This window comes from Esox lucius, chromosome 17 (assembly GCF_011004845.1).
Source record: "Esox lucius isolate fEsoLuc1 chromosome 17, fEsoLuc1.pri, whole genome shotgun sequence".
In the NCBI taxonomy this organism is placed as follows: domain Eukaryota; kingdom Metazoa; phylum Chordata; class Actinopteri; order Esociformes; family Esocidae; genus Esox; species Esox lucius.
The window spans coordinates 35255910-35280063 of record NC_047585.1 but is presented as its reverse complement, the minus strand read 5'-3'; the positions used below and the strand labels follow the sequence as shown (position 1 = coordinate 35280063).

Here is a 24154-nt window from a genome sequence, read left to right as displayed (position 1 = left end):
GCCCAATAAAAAAATCTTACATAGTTACCCTGACTAACACGTGGAAATTGTTTTGGCCTGCTGTAAAGTTGATGTTTTATTGCTAACTTGGTGAATTACATTTAACCACAGCCCTGTGAGCTAATGAGCTAAGCAGTAGGTCTACCGTTGCTCTACCCACCATTGCTGGAACACAAAGGAAAGCCCAGTCATTCTGATGATGGTGAGTGTTGACTGGCCTTATGGGAGATTATCAACTCAGGAAAGATTGTTTTCTGGTCCGTAATAATTAATTACAGGTTCTACACAAAAACACACTCTGACCGACAGTCAGCCACACAGTTTCCATGTAGGCTTGTCTAGACTTTCTGAAGTGCCCCTTGAATGGCTGGGACTGTACAAATAGCAATGTCATCTGGAAATATGTGGTACTGACATGCGTGTGTGCACACACGCACAGACACACACAGACACACACACCCACACACACACACACACAGCCACACACACACACACACACACACACACACACACACACACCACACACACACACACACACACACAGAGACACATAAGCTGATGGCTTTTCCATCAACAGAAGTGGGATGAGGAAACCTTCCCTCATCTCCCTGCCAGGTGCTGTCTGTAGTAAAATCAGTATTTTAACCAGCAGGTAGCCAGTGAGAGATGTTTTTGTGTTTTAGACAGAGCACTAGTAGCTACTTTTTCAGAAACTGGACCAGCATCTAGACTAATAAATGTAACAGGATTTGAAGACTAATGCTCTGAAATGGACAGACATTTTGTGTTACATGATGAATCTGTTGTTTCTGTTCATAAGATGTTTTATTTCATTTAAATGATGTACAATTTACTGATCCTTTCATGTGCAAAAACAATAAGATACAGTCATACATCAGAAATAGCATATCATTTTAGTGATATCAATATTATTATAAAACATTACAATAACCAATTAATTTTAATGTATGCATGGATACAGATCAATGTAATTCTTTGGTGATAATCATACTTTTGTGTATGAACATATCTTGGTGGATGAGGTTCTTTGGTCATTTATTTTTATTTGTTCGGATTTGAGTTTGATTGTTGGTCACATTGCATTCTTAATTTTTTTGGTATTCTGCTGGTTTCACTTTGCCAGATGTCAATCAAATGTGAATTATTTGCCAAAACCAGTTGCTCATACCATTCTTTTGTTTATTTGAGAAAAATGCTTACAAAAAAATCTAATTTGTGTTAGAACACCTGTTGGGCTCTTGAATGTTGACACCTGTCCAAACTAACCGAACTAGAGGCAAAAGTTCAGAATATTCATGCTTTAAATAATTTTGGTATTAAACCAAAGAGGAGACAGTGGAATATTAAACCTGCTATGTGTTAGATTATGTAGTGGCTAGTGAGACAAGCAGACAAAGCGGTACACAAACCTCAGCTGTGCTCCTGGAGCATTTATCTGGAATTGTATTGTGTCTGGATAAAAATCTTAAAAAATCCAATGGGACTGTTCTGAGACGTCTGCTTGCGCTCGTCTATGACCGAGCATGCGTCCAGACAGGCACCCATGTCGTGTACGTGGTAAGTGTTCGTGACGTCCTTGTGTGCATACACATTTGTTTTTATCTCGGAATGTTCAGGCCTGTGGAATTTGACCGTATCTTGTTGAGGTAAGCTTCAAAGCAGGGGTGTGGAAGTGTGCTAGAGGACTACGGTCAAGGTTAGATGTATATATGGTGCAGAACTCTAAGGCAGTAGACCCAATCTGTTGGTAGGAGATGGTAGGACATCTGGTTTCCATCCAGACGAAGAATTTTCATTCTGGAGTAGGACAGAGGGCCCACTTCCGAGCAGAAACTAGACACATTAAACTCTGCAAAGGTCAGAGAGTAGACAAGGGACCATATGGTTATTACATTATACTTGTATAAACAGCAATACACACACAGTTTATTAACAGCAATGACAATCCCGCCCCTTCATTCTACAATCAATCCTAAGCACATTTCGTCTTTAACATTTTTTATACTGTTATTGCAACGCAATCATCCTTCTTGAAATGATCTGATTGTATGAGAAAGATTTCCCTGAACCAGAGCTGGGCACAGCTTCACTTTTCCCAAAGAACCAATCCTTATTTTCACCAACAACCTGGGGGGAATGTTACAAGGGAGGAGGAGCAATTTGGTTTTACTGAAGTGGTCAGGGACAGAAGAACACAGCTTTCACCTTGGCAGTAAGGGGATTAGTCGCCAGTCAGATGTCCTTGATAATAGGCCACCTTGCCACTCCAAGGTGGTCCCATCAGACCATGGAATTTTCTTCCACTTGGTCTCAGAGTCTCCCGCATTGCTTCTCGAAAACTCCAGCCAAGATTTGATGTGAGTTGAATTTGAACATTCAACTATTACTTTCTTTTTGCCATTCTCCCATAAAAGGCCCCCCGTTGTGAAGCAACCAGACTGTTGTTGCAGTATGCACAATTTCTCTGAGCTCAGCCATCGAAAACTCTAAAACCTTTAGAGTTGCCATAGGCCTCTTGGTGACGTTCCTGACTAGCGCCTTTTTCACCCAGGATGGCCAGTTCTAGACAGATTCTCAGTAGTATTCTATTCATTTCTTAATAATAATAGTCTTTACAGTCCGTAATATTTGGTTCCATGGAAATTGTATAATACACCTGATTGTTTCTTAAAATAATCTTATTTTGAATTTGGTTTGAATATTCCGTTGACATCATGATGTAGTTTGTTTGGAATTTTACTAACCAACTGTGGGACCTCCCACAGACAGATGTATTTAACTGGAAAACATTTGATAAACCATAATGGAAAACAGCTGGACACCAATCAATTAATTATGTGACTTAGAGACAACCGGTTGCACCACAGCTAATTCAGGTCAGTCATAGCAATACTAATGCAATCAATTATTTTGTGTAATTGTTTTCAAAAAAGTTGGGACGCTGTGGAAAATGCTAATATAAACAGAATGCAATGATAATTTATTCCTTCATTTACTTGAAAAAAGTGCAAAGACCTTATTTACAAATGCTGAGATATTTTATTGTTTTCTGAAAAATACATTGGAACAGGGGCATTTTTACCACAGTATTGCATCATCTCTTTTTTAACAATACTCTGTAAGCGTTTGGGACCTGAGGACATCAATTGCTGCAGTTTTGAAAGAAAAATGTTTTCCCATTCTTGCTTGGTATGTCAGCTGCTCAACAATTCGGGGTCTCCTTTGTCGTATTTTTCATTTCATAATGGACCAAATCTTTTCAATGGGTGACAGGTTTGGACTGCAGGCAGGACAGTTTAGAACCCGGACTCTTGTACTACGGAGACATGCTGTTGCAATACACGCAGAATGTGGTTTGGCATTGTCTTGCTGAAATAAGCAAGGCCTTCCCTGAAAAAAACGTAAACTGGATGGCAGCATATGTTGCTCCAAAACCTGTATACATTGTTCAGCGTTAATGATGCCTTCAAAGTTGTGCAAATCACCCATGCCATGTGCACTAATCCACCCCCATACCATAATGGTCTCTTTAGTTTGGAGGACATGGCACTCATGATTCCCCAAAAATAATTTCACTTTTTGATTTGTCAGACCACCGGACAGTTTTCCACTTTGCCTCAGCCAAACTTAAATGAGTTTGGGCCCAGAAAGGCGGCGGCGGCGATTCTGGATCTTGTTTAGATATGGTTTCATCTTTGCATGTTAGTTTTTAATTTGCATTTGTGGATGCAGTGATGTACTGTGTTCACAGACAATGGTTTACAGAAGTGTTCCTGAGCCCATGCAGTAATTTCCACTACAGAAGGTTTTCAACCTTGTCTCCTACGTAAAGAGATTTATCCGGATTCTCTGAATCTTTTAATGATCTTATGTACCGTAGATGATGAGATTCCCAAACTCATTGCAATTTTACATTGAGATACGTTATTCTTAAATTGTTGCACGATTTTTGCCTGCGCAGTCTTTCACAGAGTGATGAACCCATCCCCATCCTCATTTCTAACAGACCCATTCTCTCCAGAATTATCTTTTAATAACCAATTATATTACTGACCAGTTCCAAAATGACCTAATTAGTTGGGTAATATTCCACCAGGTTGAGTTTTTTAGCATTACACAACTTTTGTTGCCTCTGTCCCAACTTTTTTTTTAAATGTTGTTGGCATCAAATTCAAAGTGGGCATATATTTTAAAAGCAACAATAATGTTTCTCCGTTTTAAAATTTGATATGTTGTTTTTGTACTATTTTCTATTGAATATAGGGTTTAAATGATTTGCACATCATTGCATTTTGTTTTTATTTACATTTTACGCAGCGTCAAAATCTTTTGGAAACAGTGTTGAAGAACAATTAGCAAAAACAAAATGTTTCACCTTGACTTTTTTGTGGTGATCATTGGTAAAAGCACTGAACTGATAAAACCAATAAAATGCATTTTGATTTAATGTGGTAAAACAATCAAAGGGGGAGTGTATACTGTGTCATTCCATCCAGCAGATACGGACCTTGTTAATATTTGACTTATTTAAATAAAATATAGATCCTTGTAAAGGAAATATATGTCATATAGTGTTGTAGTGATATAGGATATTAAAACAATGCTGCATACCATCTTTTATAGACGACAGCAAAACTAGAATTTCTGCATACAGCAGGAACTTCCCTTCCATGTCTGAAGGAGACCATGTGCTGTGGACTTTTGAAAACTTTTCAAAATGTACTATGTCACATTGTGTTTGGATCAAATATATCACCCTACTTAGTGATAAGGATTATGGGTCTTAGAGAATGACTCCTTGGACTTGAAGGTCTCACTCCCTGAAAGCATGTGATGTCCAATCACATTGTGTAAAAAAAAATATCCTGTGTGTGTAGATTCAAGTAAAGTGGTAAAAAAAAAGTTGTAAGTTATACTTTTTTTTACCAAATATTTTGCATGATTGCATTTTTTCATGAACATGCCTGCACCATAGAAACATAGTACACCTAAAATAAATATATATTTTTTATATTATTTATCTTAAGAGCATATCTAAATAGTTAATGTCACAAATCCAGTCCCTCTGGCGACGCCTCCACCTTCTCTACGAAGATCTGGATCACCGGCCTACCAGCTGCCTTTGTTCATCACCATCAACCACCATCACCTGCTGTCTCGTTTTGCACATTACACACCTGGACTTCATTACCAATCACCACCTGTATTTTACCTCCTCTGCTTTCCCATGTCTCTGTTGGTTAATCTATGATATGCACCTGTCAGTTTACTCAGCTCCTTATTTCACCATTGAGTAGTTGTGTGTGTGCTCAGTTCCTTTTCGTTTCCACCTCGTTGCACTGTTACTATGTTTTTGTTTACTTTTTTCTATTAAAACCCATCCTTTTACTTACCTGCGCCTGTGTCCAATCTCTAGTTTCATGACAGTTAATTTTTCCTTAAGCAGAAACAACAATTTAAAATCGTTTATTTTAAGACATCACTTCAAGACCACCAGACATTCTGGCTTTGACAGAATACACTTTCTAATTTCTGGTTTAGGGATAGGAAATCAACTGTATTTAGTTTATCCATCATGATGACTTCTCATGCATTTGTTTGGTCTTTGGTGTTATGTAAGTGTTTTTCTCTCCTATCTACTTACCTACCCCTTTTTCTCTTTTCATTCTCTTGCTCCTCCCCTCTTTCCTTCTCCCTTTCCCGATCTAGCCCAAACCGTCCTCCTCCCAGCCAGAACTAGAATCTAGGAATCATAACAATGTCCAGGAGGCGTGGCTTAAGGACAGAGTGGCTAATCAGTGGCTGACTGGTTGTCAGAAAGCCAGGTTTGTTGCTGAAGATCAGGAAGGACATTTGCTTTACAGTCCAACAGAAGCATTCAGAACTTTAATAATGCGTTTAGCCTCGTGATTTGAAAGTATTTGGAAGCCTAATACGAGGATTGTTTTTTTTTTATCTTGATATTTCCCCCCATTTCAAGCCCTAACAGATGCTTTCTCCTCTCCTCAGTGCTAATATACTTTCCATCCCAACCTTGACCCTCAATTCAGCCCCTGTGTGTGTGTGTGTGTGTGTGTGTGTGCGCGCTTGAATGTGCAGGGATGTGTCCAGTTTTACCTTGTATGTGGTTAGCTTCCAGGTATAGGTATTGTAGTGTGGAGGGTACCAGAGGGATGGTGGTTAGTTTGTTGTAGGAGAGATCCAGCTCCACTAGAGAGGACAGGTTGAAGGACTGACGATGAATGGAAGGACTTAACAGTCCACAGTGAGACAGACGCAGGAACCTGCAATTCAGTGAGAGTAATTTAATTGTTTGTGATAATACCATAAACAGGTGTGTTATTGCACATGATACCAGAGAGCGTTGAAGCACCAAAATTGGGTTTTATTTACCTGACAGTGTGGGAGTTGTCAGTTCATGTGTTGTAGTTCATGTGTGTGACAGTTCATGTGTGTGAGACAGGACATGTGTGAGACAGGTCATGTGTGAGACAGGTTATGTGTGAGACAGGTCATGTGTGCGACCGCTCATGTGTGAGACAGGTCATGCGTTTGTTTGTGTTACTTGAGATTAGCAAAGCCCCTCAGACTGTTCTCCTCCAGGCCAGACAGAGAGTTGTTGGAGAGGTAGAGTTGCTGTATGGAGGGAGGGAGGTAGGAGGGGAAAGAGAAGAATCTGTTCCCACTCAGGTCCAGCAGGTTTACAGACACCAGGCCTGGGACGGCAGTAGGGAGAGAGTTGGAGAGAGACATGGAGAAGATTCCAGAACACACGTTTAGAGCTGTTACCCGTCAGAAAGGCTGTTTTGACATAAAGTTTGTTTGACATACGCACACCTGTGAGGTCAGTCTCTGTGATCACACTCAGCCTGTTCCCCTGAAGCAGCAGCATGGTAAGATTACTGAGGTTCCCAAAGGTTCCCGGGGAAATGATGGAGATGAGGTTGTGTGCCAGTCGCAGCTGCCGGAGGCTGCTGGGAAGGCCAGAGGGCACAGCTGTCAGCTTATTGTGGTTGAGGAACAAGTATTTGAGTTGGGTGAGGTTCTGCAGGGTGTCGGGCTGCAGACCCTCCCCCTGCAGATTATTGTGATCCAGGATGAGCCACCGAAGCCCAGAGGAGTTGGTGAAGGACGAGGAGGGCACGTACGAGATGTTGTTGCCCTGGGAAAAGACCCACAGACAGCGTTACGCGTGTGTCCGTGTGCGTGACTGTGCAGAAGTGTGCGTGCATACTGTATGTATGTGTGTTACCTGAAGGAATAAATACTGTGTATTGTCTAGCAGGCTGTCTGGCACCTTTTCCAGGTGCCCGTGGTCACAGTACAGAGCTGTGGGCCACTGGATTGGACAGTCACACAGGTCAGGACAGGAATCGGGGTTATTGGCTCGGTACCTGCATCCCATGTGGAGATACGTTACAGTTTTTACTTTGAATTTACATAATCAACGGTCAAATAAATAGTTAAGGATTTAAAATAGTAAATAAAATGCATTTTGTGAACACATTGTCATTGTACTGCAAATTCCAGCCAGACAGACAAAGTAAATATACAGTCTGTCTATTACCAGAAATACACAGAAGGTGAACAACATGTCACGGGTGGCACATTGAAATGGATAATATACTGCTAAAAAAGGAAGTGTATGGGGTATGAATAATACATAAAGCAGAAAATAAATCTACCACTACAATGCAAGTCAATGTTGATTTGAATTACATTTTAACATTTCCAACAAACTAGACTCAACCAAATCAACTTTCGGATGTATAGGGTCATTGTAATAAAACCAATGCCCATTGGACTGTTGATATAGTAATTCAATCAATCAGTGTTTTATTTGTACCATGCCCGGTCCATGCGCCCCTGTAGGCTAAGGACAGAGGGCTCTCCCAGCAGACGGTTGATCCAGAGAGGAACCCCTCCATAGTCCAGGTCTTGGGACACCCCTGGGGAGCCACGGACAGGACAGCAGACACTCAGCACCAAACCCAGTACCGAAGCAATAGACATAGTCAGCACTGACCACTGCACAGCCATAGATAACCTAGGAATAAAAGAAGTAACAATAATTACAGTATACAGAATGAAGTTCATTGATGATAGTTAGGCATTCAACACTATTATTCCCTATAAACCTGTCACTGGGATAGGACACTGGGTTAGGATGCCGTTTTTGGCAACAAAAGTGAGTACACCCCTAAGTGAAAATGTCCAGATTGGGCCCAAAGTGTCAATATTTTGTGTGGCCACCATTATTTTCCAGCACTGCCTTAACCCTCTTGGGCAAGGAGTTCACCAGAGCTTCACAGGTTGCCACTGGAGTCCTCTTCTACTCCTCCATGACGACATCACGATGCTGGTGGATGTTAGAGTCCTTGCGCTCATCTACCTTCTGTTTGAGGATGACCCACAGATGCTCAATAGGGTTTAGATCTAGAGACATACTTGGCCAGTCCATCACCTTTACCCTCAGATTCTTTAGCAATGCAGTGGACGTCTTGGAGGTGTGTTTGGAGTCGTTATCATATTGGAATACTGTCCTGCGGCCCAGTGTCCGGAGGGGGTCATGCTCTGCTTCAGTATGTCACAGTACATGTTGGCATTCTGTGGGTCATCCTCAAACAGTGCCCCAGTGCCAGTGCAGCCCCAGGCCATGACACTCCCACCACCATGCTTGACTGTAGGCAAGACACACTTGTCTTTGTACTCCTCACCTGTTTGCTGCCACACACTCTTGACACCATCTGAACCAAATAAGTTTATCTTGGTCTCATCAGACCACAGGACATGGTTTCAGTAATCCATGTCCTTGGTCTGCTTCTCTTCAGCATACTGTTTGTGGGCTTTCTTGTTCATCATCTTTAGAAGAGGCTTCCTTCTGAGACGACAACCATACACACCAATTTGATGCAGTGTGCGGCATATGGTCTGAGCACGGACAGGCTGACCCCCCACCCCTTCAACCTCTGCAGCAATGCTGGCAGCACTCATATATCTATTTCCCAAAGACAACCTCTGGATATGACGCTGAGCACGTGCACTCAACTTCTTTGGTCAACCATGGCGAGGTCTGTTCTGAGTGGAACCTGTCCTGTTAAACCGCTGTATGGTCCTGGCCACCGTGCTGCAGCTCAGTTTCAGGGTCTTGGCAATCTTCTTATAGCCTAGGCCATCTTTATGTAGAGCAACAATTCTTTTTTTTCAGATCCTCAGAGAGTTCTTTGCCATGAGGTGCCATGTTAAACTTCCAGTGACCAGTATGAGGGAGTGTGAGAGTGATAACACCAAATTTAACACACCTGCTCCCCATTCACACCTGAGATCTTGTAACACTAGTCCGGGGAGGGAAAATTGCTAATTGGGCCATATTTGGACATTTTCACTTAGGGGTGTACTCACTTTTGTTGCCAGTGGTTTAGACATTAATGGCTGTGTGTTGAGTTATTTTGAGGGGACAGCAAATGTACACTGTTATACAAGCTGTACACTCACTACCTTACATTGTAGCAAAGTGTCATTTCTTCAGTGTTGTCACATGAAAAGATATAATCAAATATTTGCCAAAATGTGAGAGGTGTACTCACTTTTGGGAGATACTGTATTTCTATTCCTGTTTATTTATTTTACTACTGCATTTTTGTGGGAGTTAGGGCATAAGCATTTTTCTAATTTTTTTCTGCTCAGAACTGCGTATACGACCAATACAACACTGCTATACCTGTCTCCTAGAGAGACATCAACCAGTGGCTACATTATCTCCACTGGGTAAGGACACTGGGTTAGGAGACCACAATGTACAATTGAACAGCTGACTTTCTGTCAACAGCACTCTTAGGCTGTGAGGGTTGGCAACAACACTTCTTCCTCACTGACTCTTAAAACTGCCCCCCCCCTCGGCCCCCATGACCGCACGTCTCTGCACGACTACAGCATCAAGTGTCCACGATGACTCCAGATGGTTGTTAGTGTGATGACTAACAAGAATGATTCAGCCTACTGAGAGAAAGAAGGAAAACCTCAGGGCACCAAGAACGTCTCCTCCCTTAACGCCATTACAAAACAAAGGGAATTATTGTTGACTTGAGGGAGCACAGCAGGGAACGGCCCGATCCACATCAACGAAGCTACAGTAGAGAAAGTTCTTCATCACTCACGTGGTCGAGGACTAGTCATGCACAGTCAGCACAGTGTTGTCGAAGGGGCACAACAGCATTTCTACTTCCTGAGGCCAACCAGGTTCCTCTCCAAACAATACTGCATCTCCATTGAGGGTATCCTGCATCGCGGCTGGAAACTACTCCAACCATGTCAGGATTAAAATCACTTGGTTTATAAGTAAGCAATAAGGCACAATTGGGTGTTGTATATGGCCAATATACCAATGCAATTTGAGAAGTAAAAAGTGCTGTGAAGTCATACCTGTGGTATATGGTGGCATATATCATGGCTATCAGCCAATCAGCGTTCAGGATTCAAAGCAATCTGTTTATAAGGGACTGTGCAGTATACCGCCGGTTTGACATCATATCACCTTTCACTGCTTTAGTTACTTTGTTAACCAGCTTATAATCGCAATAAGGCTTCTTTGGGGTTTGTGGTATTTTGCCAATATACTCCGTGCCTAATTCTTCGTGCCTAAATATTGCTCTTAGCTGTAGTATATTGGCCATTTACCACACCCCCTTGTGCCTTATTGCTTAATCATAGCATTCTCAATACACGTCATGTTCACAGATAGGAATTGCAAATACGCTCCAAAAGGTCTCAGGTCCAAATCATTCCTCTGTGCTCAAAAATGCCACCTGGTGGTTCGAACAAGCTTTAACTAAATAACATCTCACAATAAAATACTGACATCCTGCATGTAGCATAACATTTTGGTGATGTGCCCTTTCCGCACAGAGTATCTAAGCATTAAAGGCCTCAGAACCCAGGCCTGTAACACCAATGACCATGCCCAGACTGCTGTCCACGCTGTAGCCATGGATATAGAGTAGATAACCTAGAGAATAATCACTAGAACAAATAAACAAATAAATTATTCCCAGATCAGGACCCAACACTACAAAAACACTTAAGATTTTTAAATCGTTCCTGGTAATCCTGAAATCCCGTTTGGAGGATTTTGCATCAAACGGAATAAGAAGGAAATCGATAATCCTCCAACCCAAATTTCTGGAAAACGGAAAATGGAAAACGGAAAATGGAAGTTATTAGAAAGTTAGGGATTAATGGAACCTTTATCACACTATAGTTGTGGACACAGCTACCTTAAAGGTTTGCTTTTGGTTCATTAACACAGAACCCTGATATGATAGCAAGATGGCCCAGACAAAGCCTTGTTGTTATTAGCACCCTGACAACTTTGCAACATCTTTATTTCTATGCATTTTTTGGACATCACTCTTTTTCTTTCTATTGTTGTTTATTTATTTAACCACTGTATTTTGTGGGAGCTAGCTCATAGGCATTTTGCATACATCATCAATATAACACTGATATACCTGTCTCCTAGAGAGACAGTAGTCAAAGGACCAGACACCAACCAGTGGCTACGTTATCTCCACCCATCTTTCATGCAGCACAGGAATGGATGCATCATTTTCCCATTATGGTGCAGGCACATCTGTGATGCAGAGAGTGGAATGTCCATCTGTATTTTTCCACTTGCAGAGCAGCAGGATGTTAATAATACACAGTGGATAACTTTCTTCTCCCTCTCTCCAAAACACACATTCTCTCTCTCTCTCTCTCTCTCACACACACACACACACATGCACGCATGCACACTTACTGTCACCCTTTCTTCTCCCTCTCTCCAAAACACACATTCTCTCTCTCTCACACACACACACATGCACGCATGCACGCACGCACGCACACTTACTGTCACACTATCTTCTCTCTCTCACACAGGCATACACATAAAACACAAGCACACATGCTTTCTCTGATTCGCAACCACACACACACACACACACGGACACACACACACACAGACACACACAAAGATGACAAATATTGCATCATCCGTGTGCCTCTACAAGTCATCTGGACTTAAAAGGAATACCACTGACATTCTCGGCCTCTTTTGTCATCAAGGTAGGTTTAAATAAACTCACAGAACACCCGAGCTAAATGAAGACCTACGTACCTGTGGCAGGACAGCAGCAGGACAGGAGCAGAGAGTGGTCTTCCTTGTGGATGTTTATATTCCCAGTACAGTAAAAGGGCTGCCCTTGCGGCTGTTTAAATTCCTGAGCAGTTTCCGTACAGTAGTAGCATAAGGTAGTAATAGACAGTGGGGATGCTTCTCTCTCTGTCTGCACCGATGAGCACGTGGCAGTGCTGCATGCGATGTGTTTGATATCTTGTGTGTATGTGGTGTGTGTGTGTTTGTGTGTACCTGTCTGTTTGCCTGTACGCGTGTGTGTTCAGGATACCTGCAGGATTTACCCACTGCCAAATATATTCTGTAGGCATACTGCCCAAGACCAAGAACCCCCTCTCCCTTTCCCTCGTTCCCACTGGGTCACAACACCCTATAGTAATGGTCTATCCTGCAATATTTGGAAACATTTTACAGTATGTAAACTCTACAGAGAGAGAGAGAGAGAGAGAGAGTGAGAGACTAAAAGAGTAGAGCTAGAGAAAGTACAGGAAGAGAGAGAGTCATAGAGAGATGGATATAGACTCCAATCTTACCGGGAACAATTTGCTCATCTTTCATAACACTGTACATAGCTGTTAACATAACATTCAAAATTCCTTTAGCCTTTTAAAACTTTTGTAATGTTTTCTTAGAATTTCAGGTTTGTGTAATTTAATTTTTCATTTGATATTTATTAAACCTTTTGGATGGGGCAGAGACGATGAACAGAGAGTTTGGAATGTAGAGAAGGGAGGCATTGGAGTAGCGGGGATCTTGTGGGGGATTGAGGGAGAGAGGGAGGTTAGGAGGACCAAGGAATATAAGTGGAAACGGGGGGTGGAGTCCAAGAAGGAGAGGGAAAGAGGAGTGTTGGCCTGAGAAAGAGTAAAACACACAGATGGGGCGACCTCTAACACAAACTGACGTCATAACAGCATCACTTCCACAGACTCTGCGTGTTCAACTGTGAGAACATTTTCCCATTTTCCCATACCCCCTTGAATGGGAGTCAGACTTGATTCTACTATGATCCTGCTATGTTCATACTTATGTAAACAACTTACAAACTTGAACATATTATGGGATATGTGTTTTAGGATTAAATATATTTTTATTAAATTGACTGAGATTGAAAGCTGTGGCTAAAGTTAGGACAGACTACTCCAGACAGACTGGTTGCAAAGACAAACACACAAAAGTATGAATGCAAGCACATATACACCGGTACATGCACACACACACACACACACACACACACACGCACACACACACGCACACAAAAACCACATAGGCTGGCTGATGGCTTTTCCATGAACACAAATAGGAAACCTTCCATCGTCTCTCTGCCAGGTGTTCTCGGCAGTAGAATTAACATTTTCAGTGAAGTCAGTGAGTTCCAACTAACCACTGAAAGACATCACTCACTGAAAAACAACCACGGAAAATGACAAAAAACTGTTGCATCCAGTAACATACACGTGTTGCAGCAGCATATGCCTGGCCTAGGCTCAGCTTTATTATTATTAGCCCAGGTTTTTATTAATCGAGGAGCAACAGCTGGAGCCAGATTTGAATCAGGGACATGGCAATAACAGAGATCCAGTGCACACGTGAGCCGTGCCTTGTGAATGTGAAAGGACAAAGTCGAAAGAGTGACGTCATGTCAGTTTATATTACATTCAATCCCCCACTCTGTCTTCAGTGTCCTATTGCTCTCCATATATTTCCCTCAAGTGAGTTTGTGCAGTGTGGGAACTATATTATCTGAGTGATGTCATCAAATGACCAGCCATCTGCTCATATCTACAGCTGATGAGGTCATATGTCATCAACAGACCGGCAAACTGTTTTTGATCTGATGTAAGAACACATGCACTGACACAGAGACAGAAATTATATCCAGGTTTTCTTCTCTGCCAAACTGCTGTGTTGCAGAATAACATTCATGCCTTGTATAAGAGATGCGGGAGGTCATCTGGCTGAATGTCAGTCCTCTGGATTCCAGATCCATTGTGTTCTATGAGTTCTAGTGTCTGCACATTCCCGGGCACTCTCTGTGCTACAAACCAACTGTTTTCGGTTATGTTGATTTGGCTAATTATGTGAATCCAATGTGTTTCTCATTAAACATAATATACACACCAGGACAGTCAGTCTTAGGGCTAGAGGGCGCCATTCTATCATGCACTATCACAGTCCATTACAGATCTAGGCCTGGTTTCCTGATAACGTGGCTCTTCCGATGGTTTGACGATTCAGGTAGCCTTAAGGGACTTTGCTACACCTGTTTCCCGAACCACCACGTACGTAGCTCTTTGTAAAGTCCATTGTAAGTGCCACTTTACGGCTGTTTGGAATGTAACTAGGCAATTTTTGTGGTTTGGAAGGAAACAGCCTCGTCATTGCATTATAGCTTGATTACTTATCAAACATATAATATCGCTGGCGATGTACTCTACTACTATTTGTATTCTACTACTATCAATAGGAAAATGCAACTAGTGAAATGTTGTATGGACGAAATTGTTGTATTCAACGAATGGGGTGGACTTCAGCCAATCAAAAGCATATCTCTGGAAATCGATCACGTGACATCCAATTATCAGTTCCTCCGGTAGCTATTATCAGACTCATGAACGGTTTTGAACACTTTTTCTTCATTAGTTGAGGGAGGCACTATTCCACAAAAGCAGTTAAATGCCTATTAAGTGCCTGTTACGGACTAAAGAGTGGTCCAGATCACTCGTTGATCAACGAGCAATGTTACGTTCCACTTAAGTAACGATGCTTTCGGGACACACACTGATAAAATAACGTGGCACTTAACGTGGCAAATCTGTGTATGAGTATGTCCATATTTACTGTATATATACAGAGTACAGTAAACATTTACATACATCCTATATATATATATGTTAATAACACACACATATTTGTATAAATGATAAAGTGGCACAGTATCAGTCAGACAGAAAGTTTCCATGGTTAAGCTGGATGTTTCCACCACTCTGACTTAATCACCAACATCTGTTTTTGTATGGGTGTATATGTATGTGCATGTGTGTGTGTGTGTGTGTGTGTGTGTGTGTGTGCCTGCATCTAAATGGGTGAATGTGTGCCTAAGGAACACATCTGGAACATGGCCCTGACTCTGTCAACCGCACTTCCTGATCATGTGTGTGATTACTTGGCCTAAGTTGTCTACTTCTCCTAACACATGATAAATAAACAAACATCAGTTCTGAAAACCAAGCATACACATTTACACTGACTGTAATCAGGTACCAAATTTTAGTTTTACTTTACCAAATACTACCATTTACTACCACAAACTAATTCTGCTCTACTACCAGTTTATATGAACAGTATTTAGCAGTCACTTCCACTAAACCACTATGGGTTAATTTGTTTAATGCAACAGCAGCCAAATATAAAAACATACGTTTGAATAACTACATTGTGGGTGTGTTACAATAAATAAGTAATTCATCGTAGATCTGAGTTTTTGCTGGTTTTCCAATGGCACTTTTTCTATTTTCCGAATCAATTGCAATCCAATGCTCTACAGAGATTCTTACACTGTTCAGTAAATATTTGACTATATTAATCCAACTCCTTCAGAAGGTTGTGCAGCCAAGGAGGCAAGCATCCCTTCCACAGCCTACTGAAAGTATCCATTCTAGCATCATAACAGTTCACAATATGCAAGCCTCATCCACTATAACAACCTTTTCAAGTTATGAGAAATGGAATATTATGTTTAAATGCTTCAAATGAAAAATAACAGGCTATTGTTGTTTAGGTTAACGTGGTCAATCTGCAAACTTTCATTTCACAACGACAAGAGCACAGAACAAAATATTTACAGATTCAGGCAATGGACTTCCTACAGAGCAGCTGAAGACATCTGTTTTGGGTAGAGACGTCTGACCCTTAGGCTTTTCAGATCCAGTTACTACCGGAGTCATTCAGTCCACCAACCAAAATCACAGAGGTGAAATACTCATCCATTTCACCCTTTAGGTGTGTGTGCATGCATGCAAGTAAAAAGAAAAACCTATATGCATGCCTTTTAGTTTACTATATCAATTAGCCAAATATTGTATTTTTAATCCAATTCAAAATCCATTACATACATTTCTACATTTTTCAGGAAATACAATTAGGCCAGTTGTTTAGATTTTAATGTCATTTTAAAAGGTTTGGATGTATTTCAGATTTGTTTATGGAGAGCAGTATGGAGAGCAATTAAATAGAAACTGGGAAGTAGAACACAGAATATCAGGCTAGGATGACACTGTGAGATTAAGCGAAAAAGAGATAAACTAAGAGAAAACATATATTCATTTCCAGACAGGCAAATCCCTGAGTCGAGTGCACCAACATGCCAAACTTGGCCCTCCATGGTGAAACAGAACCTAACCTTAGCCTAACCTTAAGCTAACCTAAACCTAACCTTAACTGTAATGCTAAACCCTGGGGTGTTGTGTAAAAGTTAGTATTTGGGGTTGTGTGGATTACATTTTTGAAGGGTTGCATGGGTTGGATTTTTTTGTTCTCTTGACGGGTTAACTTGACTGTAATTTGCTTTGTTTCTAAATGCAAATATGGGTGGTTTAATATTTCAACTTTGCTATTAATCTTATTTATCCTGACAGGTTTTGATCACCATGCAAGCACAAAACATCTGGCATACATCGGGGCTTTCCATCATAGACTTCACCTGAGTTCCCCATCCAATTGAACAATGAGATAAAGCTGTCATTTTACACTAACCGGACTACCCAGAAACTATCACAGAGACAAACATATTCCATGAGTTTTAAGGTCAGGAGAAGCATTATATAATAACATCGGTATATGGAAGTGCTGAATGGAAAGTCATGAGAAATGTTATCTGTGGTTCTGAATGTGTCTTTGAAGGAAGTGTTTATTCTGAATTCCACTTTGGAACGGGACATGTCTCAGCAACACAGCAGTCAGTACTTCAGGAATGATGGAATGAAACTGTCATTAGAAGAGAGAGGAGAAAGTTCAAACATGCACTCTCACTTTCTCTCTCTTGTCGCTTAAAGCTAGATAATCCCACCTCAGCCTAAATCTACTGTCAGTTTGGAGTTATTAGTCGTATGCCCCCAGACCCCCACAATATACATGCACACAAGCACGCATGCACACACACAAACACACACACAAACACACACACAAACACATTCAATTCTGTTTTTCAGAGTGCTGCTGCCTCATGCCCCAGGCATTTAAGATGCCCAGAGAGACAGGCAGGAATGTAAAATGTTTCCTAAAGCTGCAGAGACAAACTTAAACTCTAAACTAGCTTTGTAGTTTTTTTCCCTTTCAGTCCTTCCTGCCTGACACAGTTGCCAGCGGGCAGTCCCCCTGTGGCAGCTCAACACAAACCCTAACTAGCTCAACACAAACCCAAACTAGCTCAACACAAACCCAAACTTGCTCAACCCAAACAAAAACAAATCTGTCCCTAGCTCCTTCCCTGATTCTATTCTGTTACAAACTATTTTCAGCTAATGCAACGGTTTCTAGAGGGAAAAAATGAAGTCCCTCCCCATTTTGTTCTTTTGGCTTCTATTTACGAAACGTTTGCCAAAGGACTAAATGTGGTGATAACATCCCTGCTGTGTTACCCCTCTGCTGCTGAATTACACCTACAGAGCCCTACACTACAATATTGTCACAATTTGGAAATAGGAGCAAAATGGGCGGTGAAAAGATTTAACCTTTAATTAAAGTAAAACAACTGAAAGAAACATCTCAAATAAACGTGTACCACAATTATTGGCACCTCTTAATTTAATACGTTGTGCACCCTCCCTTTGCCAACATTACAGCTCTGAGACTTCTATAATGCACAATGATGCTGGAGAACACATGGCAAGGGATCTGAGACCATTCCTCCATACAAAATTTCTCCAGATCCTTCTGATTCCAAGGTCCACACTTCTGGTCTCTCCTCTTCAGCTCATCCCACATGTTTTATATGGGATTTAGATCAGGGGACTGGGATGGCCAAGGCAAAACCTTGACTCAATGGTCAGTGAACCATTTCTGTATTAATTATCAGGTATTCTTTGGATCATTGTCCTGCTGGAAGAAAACACCGCGTCCCAGTATGAGCTTCCTGGCAGAGGCAGTCAGGTTTTGATTTAATATCTGCTGGTACATGATGTAGTGCACGATACCATGTATCCTAACAAGTTGTGCATGGCCTTTGGAAGAACAAGAGCCACATAACTCCAACGATCCACCACCATACTTCACATTGGGGATGAGGTACCTTTATGCATGGCTATATTTCGGTCTACGTCCAGGCTACCTCTGGTCTTTGTTTCCTTAAAACTGTATTTTGGTCTGGTCTGACCATACAACCCAGTTGCATTGAAATTTACAGTAACTTTTAGTAAACTGTAGGTCCTTGAGTTTGTTGTTTGATGACAGCAAAGGTTTTTTATGGCAACCTTCCCAAACCAAGTGTGGTTATGTAGGTGGCATATTATTATAGTTTTAATGTCTACAATTCTCCAGCTGTGATCTTTGGAGATACTTTGGCCACTTCAGCCATCCTCCTCATTGAGTGTGAGTTCAATGAAGACACATATCCTCTTCCAGGTCCATTGTTAACCTCCCAAGTTGCTTTAAACATCTTTGTTATTGCCCTTATAGTGGAAATGGCCATACACAACCACTGAGCTATTTTCTTATAGCCATATCCTGATTTGTGCAGTTCAACAACCTTTTGTTGCACATCACTGCTGTTTTCTTGGGTCTTTCCCATAGTGGTGGGTTACTATTGGAATTTGGTGTCAGGAAACGGATCGGAACCTAAAACCAGACCGGACGCAAGCTATGGAAAAAGAGGTGATGTTTATTATCAGGGTACAGGCCAGAATGAGGGACAAAAAGGAAGCAGGGCTGGATGGTGGGGTGAGGACTGGTCTGGAATCCCAAGGGAGCGTGGAGGTGGGTGTTGGTCGTGGCGTGGCGGACTGATCCGGCTTCGGGGTGTGTCTCCAGGCGAGTAACCAGGTGAGTGGAAGATGAGATGGTAACCCTGTGGCAGAACAGAAGAACGGATGAGAACACAAAAAGATGGCAATGGGAAGGCATACAGAACAGGGCAGAGCAGAGTAGAAAATTCGGTAAGTATAGTAGCTGGTCGAGCGTCACATACAAATGAGACTTAACGATCCGACAGGGACGGGACATCAGGACTCCTCCTAAACGCAGTGGGTGATTAGGAAATCAGGAACAGGTGCGTAATTGCAGACGGGGAACAGCTGGGCACCTGGAGCTGACATCACGCCCCCTAGCTCGTTACCATGACAACAGACAGACACTAAAACACACATCATGGAAGAGGGGCCGTGACATTTGGCCTGTACATCACCTCATATTTATACCCCAGTCATAGCTTACAAATTAAGTGTTCCTAATCACTCAAGTGAACGTAAAAACGTAAAATATGAATAGGAATATACATGTTACATGTTAGATTTTACTCATAAGTAAAATCCAATAATTGCAGCCAACAAAAAATCTTTAGCATTTATTTTTACAATCATTGTACTTCAATTAAAGCTTCAATGAACATCAAACCCCCCTTAATGATAAACAACATTATGAGTACCGTGACGTCGCCCGGTATGGCGCAGCCGGGGCCCCACCCTGGAGCCAGGCCCGGGGTTGGGGCTCGTATGCGAGCGCCTGGTGGCCGGGCCTTCCCCCATGGGGCCCGGCCGGGCTCAGTCCGAACGGCGACGTGGGGCCGCCCTCCCGTGGGCTCACCACCCACAGGAGGGACCATAAGGGGCCGGTGCGAAGAGGATCGGGCGGCAGTCAAAGGCAGGGGCCTAGGCAACCCGATCTCTGGACACGGAAACTAGCTCTAGGGATGTGGAATGTCACCTCGCTGGCGGGGAAGGAGCCTGAGTTAGTGCGTGAGGTTGAGAGGTTCCGATTAGAGGTAGTCGGGATCACCTCTACGCACGGCTTGGGCTCTGGAACCACACTCCTTGAGAGAGGATGGACTCTTCACCACTCTGGAGTTGCCCATGGTGAGAGGCGGCGGGCTGGTGTGGGTTTGCTTATAGCTCCCCAGCTCTGCCGCCATGTGTTCGAGTTTACCCCCGTGAACGAGAGGGTCGTTTCCCAGCGCCTACGGGTCGGGGAAAGGTCTCTCACTGTTGTTTGTGCCTACGGGCCGAACGGCAGTGCAGAGTACCCGACCTTCTTGGAGTCTCTGGGAGGGGTGCTGGAAAGTGCTCCGACTGGGGACTCTATTGTTCTACTGGGGGACTTCAACGCCCACGTGGGCAACGACAGTGACACCTGGAGGGGCGTGATTGGGAGGAACCCTGATCTGAACCCGAGTGGTGTTCAGTTATTGGACTTCTGTGCTAGTCACAGTTTGTCCATAACGAACACCATGTTCAAGCATAAGGGTTTCCATCAGTGCACGTGGCACCAGGACACCCTAGGCCGCAGGTCGATGATCGACTTTGTTGTCGTCTCATCTGACCTGCGGTCGTATGTCTTGGACACTCGGGTGAAGAGAGGGGCGGAGCTGTCAACTGATCACCACCTGGTGGTGAGTTGGATCCGATGGCGGGGGAGGAAGCTGGACAGACTCGGCAGGCCCAAGCGTACTGTTAGGGTCTGCTGGGAACGTCTGGCCGAGTCTCCTGTCACAGAGATCTTTAACTCCCACCTCCGGCAGAGCTTCGACTGGATCCCGAGGGAGGCTGGAGATATTGAGTCCGAGTGGACCATGTTCTCCACCGCCATTGTCGAAGCGGCCGCTCGGAGCTGTGGCCGTAAGGTCTCCGGTGCCTGTCGAGGCGGCAATCCCCGAACCCGGTGGTGGACACCGGAAGTAAGGGATGCCGTCAAGCTGAAGAAGGAGTCCTATCAGGCCTGGTTGGCTTGTGGGACTCCTGACGCAGCTGACGGGTACCGACAGGCCAAGCGGGCTGCAGCCCGGGTGGTTGTGGAGGCAAAAACTCGGGCCTGGGAGGAGTTCGGTGAGGCCATGGAGAAGGACTATCGGCTGGCCTCGAAGAGATTCTGGCAAACCATCCGGCGCCTCAGGAGAGGGAAACAGTGCCCTACCAACGCTGTTTACAGCAGAGGTGGGCAGCTGTTGACCTCAACTGAGGATGTCGTCGGGCGGTGGAAGGAGTACTTCGAGGATCTCCTCAATCCCGCTGTCACTTCTTCCACTGAGGAAGCAGAGGATGAGGGCTCAGAGGTGGACTCGTCCATCACCCGGGCTGAAGTCACTGAGGTGGTCAAGAAACTCCTCGGTGGCAAGGCACCGGGGGTGGATGAGATCCGCCCTGAGTACCTCAAGTCTCTGGATGTTGTGGGGCTGTCTTGGTTGACACGCCTGTGCAACATCGCGTGGCGGTCGGGGACAGTGCCTCTGGGATGGCAGACCGGGGTGGTGGTCCCTCTTTTTAAGAAGGGGGACCGGAGGGTGTGTTCCAACTATAGGGGGATCACACTTCTCAGCCTCCCCGGGAAAGTCTATGCCAGGGTTCTGGAGAGGAGAATACGGCCGATAGTAGAACCTCGGATTCAGGAGGAACAGTGTGGTTTTCGTCCGGGCCGTGGAACACTGGACCAGCTCTATACCCTCTACAGGGTGTTGGAGGGTTCATGGGAGTTTGCCCAACCAATCCACATGTGTTTTGTGGATCTGGAGAAGGCATTCGACTGTGTCCCTCGCGGCATCTTGTGGAGGGTGCTTGGGGAATATGGGGTCCTGGGTCCTTTGCTAAGGGCTGTTAGGTCCCTGTACAACCGAAGCAGGAGCTTGGTCCGCATTGCCGGCAGTAAGTCAGACTTGTTCCCGGTGCATGTTGGACTCCGGCAGGGCTGCCCTTTGTCACCGGTTCTGTTCGTAATTTTTATGGACAGAATTTCTAGGCGCAGCCAGGGGCCGGAGGGTGTCAGGTTTGGGGACCACACAATTTCGTCTCTGCTCTTTGCAGATGATGTTGTCGTGTTGGCCCCTTCTAACCAGGACCTTCAGCATGCGCTGGGACGGTTTGCAGCCGAGTGTGAAGCGGTGGGGATGAAAATCAGTACCTCCAAATCCGAGGCCATGGTCCTCAGTCGGAAAAGGGTGGCTTGCCCACTTCAGGTTGGTGGAGAGTGCCTGCCTCAAGTGGAGGAGTTTAAGTATCTAGGGGTCTTGTTCACGAGTGAGGGAAGGATGGAACGGGAGATTGACAGACGGATCGGTGCAGCTTCTGCAGTAATGCAGTCGATGTATCGGTCTGTCGTGGTGAAGAAAGAGCTGAGCCGCAAGGCGAAGCTCTCGATTTACCAGTCAATCTACGTTCCTACTCTCACCTATGGTCATGAGCTTTGGGTCATGACCGAAAGGACAAGATCCCGGATACAGGCGGCCGAAATGAGCTTTCTCCGCAGGGTGGCCGGGCGATCCCTTAGAGATAGGGTGAGAAGCTCGGTCACCCGGGAGGAGCTCAGAGTAGAGCCGCTGCTCCTCCACATCGAGAGGGGTCAGCTAAGGTGGCTTGGGCATCTTTTTCGGATGCCTCCGGAACGCCTTCCTGGGAAGGTGTTCCGGTCCCGTCCCACCGGGAGGAGACCCCGGGAAGACCTAGGACACGCTGGAGGGACTATGTCTCCCGCCTGGCCTGGGAACGCCTCGGTGTCCCCCCGGAAGAGCTAGAGGAAGTGTCTGGGGAGAGGGATGTCTGGGCATCCCTGCTTAGACTGCTGCCCCCGCGACCCGGCCCCGGATGAAGCGGAAGAAGATGGTATGGTATGGTATGAACATCGAAAAGAATAATCAGCTAATATTTTCTTTTTCACAGCCCACTTTCCTATATTTACCAAGGTGCAAATATTAATGGAGGGCACTGTACACTTTTATTATACAATACAGACTGCATATGCTACAAATGATGTTAATTCTAACTAGTCAGGTAATTAAGCTGACCTATAAAATATAATAAATTCTGTAGTAATTGGAAAACACCAAACAAACAACACATAGATCTTGCTATCCAAAATGATGAAACCTTTAGACCAAATAACAAAAACAAATTAACGATTATATACAGAACCTAGAATCAGCAATGACTACAGTACCAAAACCCAACCACAGAAAAAATACAAACTCTTCCTTCCAATACGCTTAGTGGTATGCTATAATAAATTATAAAATGTACAGAACACAAATTCAAATTAAACTCTTTAACATTATCCTGAGCTTTGGGTCATGACCGAAAGGACAAGATCCCGGATACAGGCGGCCGAAATTAGCTTTCTCCGCAGGGTGGCTGGGCGATCCCTTAGAGATAGGGTGAGAAGCTCGGTCACCCGGGAGGAGCTCAGAGTAGAGCCGCTGCTCCTCCACATCGAGAGGGGTCAGCTGAGGTGGCTTGGGCATCTGTTTCGGATGCCTCCGGAACGCCTTCCTGGGAAGGTGTTCCGGTCCCGTCCCACCGGGAAGAGACCCCGGGGAAGACCTAGGACACGCTGGAGGGACTATGTCTCCCGGCTGGCCTGGGAACGCCTCGGTGTCCCCCCGGAAGAGCTGGAGGAAGTGTCTGGGGAGAGGGAAGTCTGGGCATCCCTGCTTAGACTGCTGTCCCCGCGACCCGGCCCCGGATAAGCGGAAGATGATGCTATGCTATGCTATGCTATGCTAACATTATCCTTAGCTAAGGTATCTTCCACAATATATGTGTAACCAAGGTCTGCTCACCCCAATCCATGAATGCAGAGACTAATTTGACCCCAATAATTACTGGTTAAACAGTGTAAACAGGAACCTATGGAAAATCCTCTGAATAATCATAAACAGCAGACTCCTGAGTGAAAACAACATCCTGAGCAATTGTCAAATTGATTCAGCAGAATAAATCACATCAGACCATGTATACATTCTAAACACACTAATATACAAACAAA

At 43.9% G+C, this 24154-nt stretch overlaps 1 protein-coding gene across 1 annotated transcript; it reads right to left on the bottom strand.

Annotated features, from left to right (window-relative positions):
- Positions 1-982: 982 nt before the first annotated feature.
- Positions 983-12256, bottom strand: zgc:113307 (uncharacterized protein LOC553753 homolog). Its single transcript, XM_010881090.3, has 7 exons — positions 12179-12256; positions 7868-8068; positions 7274-7415; positions 6859-7183; positions 6587-6737; positions 6139-6305; positions 983-1870 (listed from the first exon to the last, which is right to left on the bottom strand). The coding sequence occupies exons 2-7, from the start codon at positions 8059-8061 to the stop codon at positions 1719-1721; spliced, it is 1131 nt and encodes a 376-aa protein (XP_010879392.3). The 5' UTR covers positions 8062-8068; positions 12179-12256; the 3' UTR covers positions 983-1718.
- Between the last annotated feature and the right edge of the window lie 11898 nt (positions 12257-24154).

Bases quoted from the DNA above. Each gene is read 5' to 3' on its own strand.
- zgc:113307 (XM_010881090.3), bottom strand. From the start codon at position 8,061: ATGGCTGTGCAGTGGTCAGTGCTGACTATGTCTATTGCTTCGGTACTG. The intron at 7,416-7,867 runs GTACAAATAAAA...CATGGGATGCAG, and splicing joins GGGCGCATGGACCGGGCATG to GTACCGAGCCAATAACCCCG. The intron at 7,184-7,273 runs GTAACACACATA...GTCTTTTCCCAG, and splicing joins CACAGTATTTATTCCTTCAG to GGCAACAACATCTCGTACGT.